The following is a 6138-nucleotide window of genomic DNA, read 5'->3' as shown; positions in this document are numbered from 1 at the left end:
GCAACAGGAAGAGGGTCTGGGGCATCCTGGTGAGGAGACCGGAGGAAGACATGGGATCGGTTGAGGGGGACCCCAGAGTGGGGCATGGGATCTGCAGAAGAGTCGCTGAAGCGGGGCAGAGATGCTGTGAAGAATGACCGGGGCCGTGGGGCCAACTCTGGAGCCAGAGAAAGATCCCGAGAGGCCCCGTGGCCAGCACCGCCCCGTCGGGCCCATACTTACCTCAGAGCCGCAGAGGAGCGGCCGCCGGACCAGGCCCCTCCTGCCCCGCCAATCGAAACCGAGTCGGAAGTGACGCACACGCTTAGCCCCGCCCCCGTCCAGACTGCGGACCCCGAGTCCTGGTGGTGGGCGGTTCTGGTACACTGTAGCTTCTCCGAGAACCGTAAAGGGCAACGCTGTAAATCGTGACTGGTATCTAGAGCTAGGACCCTGAGTTCCCAGAGCGGAGACTATGGTCAAAGGCTTTGGTGACCACAGGTTACAGTAATTCTCTTTTTCTAAGAAAATCTCTCCCGTATGAGCAGCTAAGCTGTGGCTGGTCCTGGGCAGGAAGTTAGAGGACACTTACTGGTCAAGCGGTAGGGGTGTATCATCGAGTGGTGGCTAAGTGCTGTCGAGTGGGTTCCGAATGATAGCGATGCTGCACGGGATTTCCAAGAGCGGCTGGTGTGTTTGAACCGCTAACCTTATGGTTAGGGTCGAGTGCTTATCCTACAGCGCTACACCGGGACTCCTGACTCATAGCGACCTTGTGTACGGTTTCTGAGGCAGTTAATCTTTACGAGTAGATTCAAACTGCTGACCTTGTGGTTAGCAGTCCAATGGTGACCACTACACTACCAGCGCTTCTTGTCACAGAAGCCTGTTTTAAGACAGCCCATTGTTCCAACCCCTGTAAGTGGGCCCAATGCCCACTCTGGAGAAGTCACAGGGAAAGGCCTTGTCCACCCTCAAGAACTCAGGCCCAATCCAGGCTGTCTTGCCTCCAGAGTCAGAACTTGCATGAGCAGCTAGCGTCTTTCCAGTGCCCATGAATCCAGCCACTGGGCCCCTGCTTGGAGAAGTCTCAACAGCACTGACCCAGACCAATTTGTTAACCCTAGTGAGAGTGCACATGAGTTTTATACCTAAAGGGAAAAAAACATCACTAATAAATGCTAGGCAGATGCTTCCAAGGTTTGTATCGTCTACTGCATTCAGTCCACACTCTTCGGGAGCCAATCTTTCCAGACACAGACCTTGGCCAAAGCCCCTACCTACTTTACCCAGAGGGAGCAGAAAAGCACGGAAAAACTCATGGCCACGGTCAGCGTTAAGATCATCCAATAAGCAAGGTAGACACAGGCTTACTTTTGCTTATTAATCTATAGTCAACAGTTGGGTTATCTGCCCTGGCCGAGGCAACCATTTCACCCTCCTTCCAGATGTCCCTGTCCTTGGGAGAAAAGTTGCTACATCTGCCTTAGCTACACCCAACCTTCATGGTGTAAATGTGATCTGGTGAGCTTAGGGTACTAGGACAAGGGCCCAGTCCTGTTGGATTCACCACTTGGGTACTGTGAGGTGTCCAAGGGCAGAGGGCCATTCCAGAGACCAAGAAATGGGGGTGAGGTGGGCACGGACCATGAGTGGCAACCATACTGGCAGGGCCACACAGGCCCTTGGGACAGGGACAAACTTTAGATTCACTCGTTACAAAGCTCAGGGAGGGATGGCCACTGCCATTAGAACCCCATACCCTTCACAAGCTGGAGAAAGATGCTTTCTGGTCCCTCATAGATTTAGTCTCAGAAACCTGTAACAAAGACCCAATGTGGTCAGTTAAGAGCATTAGCTCTAAGAGGCCATGGGGAGCTCCAGTGGGCATCTCAATCTGAATTTCTTCCCCATCCTCCTGCTTGCTAAACAGTATACACCCTTGACTAGCCAATCTCCTTGGCAGATATGTCAAGTGACTTGGGTCATGGTATTCAGCCCACAGCCTCCCCTTTACCTTCACTCCAGGGTGAGTGAGCACTGGGCAGGTATTTGCCAGTGTGGGGGTTGGGGTTCCAGGTGTCAACTCTTAAGACACAAGACATGTATAGTGGAGTGGAGCCAGTCTTGTTTACAGGTGAGAAAACTCACAGCTGAGCCCAAGTGCTAATGAAGACTCAATATGGATGGTGGTGGGGCCAGGTGGGGTGGTCCAAGCAGAAGGCCATCCTTTCATGTCAGCTGTGTACACCTAAGCCTTTCCAGAGTCCTCCATGAAACTCAGGGGGGTCTGGACATTGTGATGGGGTTCTGGAGAGTAAAGACCACAAAGGCCGTGCCACCCCAAGCTATTGCCCAGACACACAGCAAGGCCCCAAACCACCAAATGGAACCCCATTTTTTCCTGCTGGGTGTGAGAAGCAGAGTTGGTAGTCTGACCCAAAATTAAGGTACCCAGAGCATAGGCTCCTTACCCCTGCCACATTCAAAGTTGGACCTACTTAACTGCGAGGTGATGTAATGCATTCCTAGCTGTAGTCTTCCTTCTCAGAGCCTCACTATACAGAGTCTCCCCTCAAAACCCCCTAGGACCAACTCCCAGTGCTCAGACCAGTCATGGGCCCAAGACACTGCCACATTGGCATCTACAAGCCAGTAACACCCCCAAGGGTACCTGGACAGGTGAATGTTATAACTAGGTGGTCCTGGACACAAAGCAGCCAATGGGAGACTCAGTAAGTATAGAGATTGCGGCTCAAATCCAAGTTGTTTCCTCACTTGCATCCCAGGAGGACAAAACGCCAAGAGTTTATTCCCAAACCTGGTCTCCAGCCCCAGGACACCCATCCTTTTACAATGTTCCCACCATTCACTGGTACTTAAACTGCATCGTTATGATACTGTGTCCCAACCTAGAACAGGGTCCTGTCCGGAAAGACCCTTCACTGAAATCACAGGCACATGGTGGGAAAAGCTTTATTGAGCTCGCAGCTCTAGTTCTCCTTCTCCTGTACAGTCTTGGTTCCCCGGAGCCGCCCAGTACGGCGAGCAGCAATGAGACCAACTTTTCGGCCAGCAGGGGCATCCCTGCGGATAGTGGAGGGTTTCCCGATGTGTTGGTGATTACCACCTCCGAAGGGATGCTCCACAGGCTGCAGAAAGATGACAACAGTGTTAGTGTGGGTGGTCTATCTGCCAAGGTAGGCCTAAGATTACAAAGCCCTTCAGTGGTACTGGAATGCTCCTGGGACCATCCACCCAGCCTCTTGGCCCCTCAAGCCCGACTTTCTGGCTACTCACGTTCATGGCCACACCCCGCACACGAGGCCAGCAGTTTCTCTTGGCTTTGTATTTGTGGTAGGCACGACCAGCCTTCAGGATGGGCTTGTCAATGCGGCCACCCCCAGCCACCACACCTGGTGGAAATTAGATACTTCAGGGACACATATCATGCGCCAGAGCCTTCCCCAGAACAGGTGCCCAGCTCCTGTATTAATCACCCTCTTTGTACAATGTCACACACAGCTGAGATACAAGTACCAAGGAGGAAGTCCGCCCCCGCCCTTCTGTCCCAAGAATCTCCTTGCACCTTGGGCTATGACCGACAAATTTCTTCAAGCTCATGATCCTAACAGGCCCTCGTTTGCATTGTCGAGCATACCAAGAGAGCTTTTCAGGTTTTCCCGTTACGTTTTCATTCTTAGCAATCCCCTTCATAAGCATGTCATTTGTCCCCCAACACCATCTTCTCGGGACAGCTACCACAACACAGTCCATGGGCTCTGAGCAGGGATAACTGGGCAGAGGCTGCCAAGCAGTAAAGTGACCAGAAACACCTAGGTTCAAATCCTTCCTCCGGCTTAATATTATATGGCTTTGGACAAAATACCTGATTCTTTTAATAAAAACCTCTTCTTCAATTGAATGAAACTGTAGGATTCCCACCAGTCCAGGTCACACCCGAGTGCAGATGCCCGCTGCCTGACAAACTTAACCACTCTCAACCCTAAGTCAGCTGAACCATCTTAGAAAGACCTCTGAAACCACTTAGGGCACAGGAACTCACAAAACAGGCAGTGGGACTCCCTGCCCGACACTCACCAACCACGGCTCTGTTGGCGGAGGAGATGACCTTCTTGGAACCGGAGGGCAGCTTCACACGGGTCTTCTTGGTCTCGGGGTTGTGGGAAATCACTGTGGCGTAGTTCCCGGAGGCCCGAGCCAGCTTGCCCCGGTCCCCAGGCTTCTCTTCCAGGCAGCACACGATGGTACCCTCAGGCATGGTCCCGACGGGGAGAACATTGCCGATGTTGAGCTGGGCTGGGGGTGATCACCATCAGTAACCCTCGCCCACACGAACCCAGCCCAGCTTTCACACTAGCTACCTTCCGGCCAGACGGTGTGTTCCCAGCTGAGGCCTGCCTGGGCGAGCCCTCCAAATCCCTTTTTCCTTGGCAGACTCCACTCACCCTTCTTGCCGCAGTACACGAACTGGCCCGTATGTATGCCCTCAGCTGCGATGAACAGCTCTGTACGCTTCTTGAACCGGTACGGGTCCCGGAAGACCACCTTAGCGAGGGGCGCGCCACGGCCGGGGTCGTGGATGATGTCCTGCGAGTCGAGACGGCGTGAGCGTCGAGTCCTGAGCGGCCTCTCCCCCCGCCCCGTTTCCGCCCGGCTCCCCGTACCTTCACAATACCCTTGATATAGCCGTGCCGCTCAGCAAAGTCCACGGCGCGCAGCCGCGCAGCTCCTTTACGATGCTTCACGTGCGCACGGAACACGGAGCCGGCTCCCTTCCTCTGCCCACGGATTACGCGTCCCATGGCAGCAGGTCTAGGAGGCATCCACCGTCAGGGCGCGGGCGGGTCAGGTATCCCCGTTAACCCAGCTTCCCAAGTCCCCGCATCCCGTCCTGGTCCGCCCTGCTGCTCCAGCCAGGCCACTAAGCCCCAGTGCCTCCATAGGAAGAGTGTCAAGAGGCCCCCAAACTCCCAGGGCGACGGATGGCGGCGGATGGAACTGGGTCCGCAGCAGCCTAAGAACGTCCTACCTGCTTACGAGCGCGGCCGAAAGAGGAAACACAGAGTCCGCGAGCTACCTTATCTTCCGGGGCCGGCCTCGACCTTCCGGTGCGCGACGCACTCTGGGACTTGTAGTCCGAATAAGTCCTTCCTCCTAGCTTCACCCTAGGCTTCACCTCCCTACCTGGTCGTCTGTGCAGGGTTGGAGGTTTGGGGTTGCACCTAATAGTCGCTCCCGGGTTCTGTGTTGTAGTGCTGTCATTGCCACCCGTTGAGCGGCCCAAAAGGCACCGAAAAGTTAAGTATTCCTCCTCCTAGCACAGCGACTCATTCAGGAGATGCTGGGGCTAAACTGACCCCTGTAGGGTAAGGGACCCTCTTGTCAGGAGAGGGCCCCCTGTCCAGTGAGGAGCACCATTGTAGGATTGGGGTTGCCTTGTCTGGAGAGGGGGTCCCGCCAGTGCACTGCATCCAGGTGACAGGCGGGGAGATGGGCGGATGGGCCTGGGGGACGTCTTGGTTTATGGAGCGGTTTGGGCGACAGTTGACAAATGATTGGCCGCTGGATCGGACCTTTTGCCGGGTCGAAGTCGAGGAGAGGAGCCCTGGACACACTCTTTACCTAGATGTGGGGCGGAAAAGGAGGCCCAGGAGGACATAGTGCGGTGGTGGAGAGGGGGAGGCACATGCAGTGGAACAGGAGACTGGAGGAGTGACCCTTTAGTGACAGTGACCAGAGCCCTGTGGAGCAGATAGGTGGGTGGAGGAGGAATGCAGGTAAGGGGCCCAGGATGAAGCAGTTGGTCCGGGGAGTGTGGGGGTCAGAGGTGGAGGATAAGGAGTTTCTGGTGGATGAACATATGCTTCCAGGTGGAGTCCTGAGGGGTGGGAGGGAGCCTGTGCTGGTTGTGGAGGGGGTGTTCCAGGGGAGGGTCTTAGGACTTAGCCATGAAAGGAGGTGAGCTTCTAGCCTGAGGGATCTTGAAAGCTGCTAGGGAAAAGAGAAATATAACATACAAAGGCAAGCAAATCAGATGAAGCTCAGATTTCTTAACAGAAACCATGCAGGCATGAAGGCAATGGGGTGATATATATAAAACCCTGAAAGAAAAACACTGCCACCCAAGAATCCTCT

The 6138-nt window shown here is 54.6% G+C and overlaps 1 protein-coding gene across 1 annotated transcript; it reads right to left on the bottom strand.

Annotated features, from left to right (window-relative positions):
• Window positions 1-2953: 2953 nt before the first annotated feature.
• On the bottom strand, window positions 2954-4810 carry LOC102825642 (60S ribosomal protein L8-like). The gene is made up of 5 exons (XM_006830792.1): window positions 4668-4810; window positions 4449-4590; window positions 4081-4299; window positions 3280-3395; window positions 2954-3131 (listed from the first exon to the last, which is right to left on the bottom strand). The coding sequence occupies exons 1-5, from the start codon at window positions 4803-4805 to the stop codon at window positions 2973-2975; spliced, it is 774 nt and encodes a 257-aa protein (XP_006830855.1). The 5' UTR covers window positions 4806-4810; the 3' UTR covers window positions 2954-2972.
• Window positions 4811-6138: the final 1328 nt, after the last annotated feature.

This window comes from Chrysochloris asiatica, unplaced genomic scaffold (assembly GCF_000296735.1).
Source record: "Chrysochloris asiatica unplaced genomic scaffold, ChrAsi1.0 scaffold00001, whole genome shotgun sequence".
NCBI classification, from domain to species: Eukaryota; Metazoa; Chordata; class Mammalia; order Afrosoricida; family Chrysochloridae; genus Chrysochloris; species Chrysochloris asiatica.
Note: the sequence above shows the minus strand (reverse complement) of the source record. Positions and strands in the feature narration are given on the sequence as shown.

Coding starts and splice junctions, on each gene's coding strand:
- LOC102825642 (XM_006830792.1), bottom strand. CDS start 4,805: ATGGGACGCGTAATCCGTGGGCAGAGGAAGGGAGCCGGCTCCGTGTTC. Junction 4,300..4,448: donor CGTGTACTGCGGCAAGAAGG/GTGAGTGGAGTC, acceptor GATCACCCCCAG/CCCAGCTCAACATCGGCAAT. Junction 3,396..4,080: donor CGCCAACAGAGCCGTGGTTG/GTGAGTGTCGGG, acceptor AATTTCCACCAG/GTGTGGTGGCTGGGGGTGGC.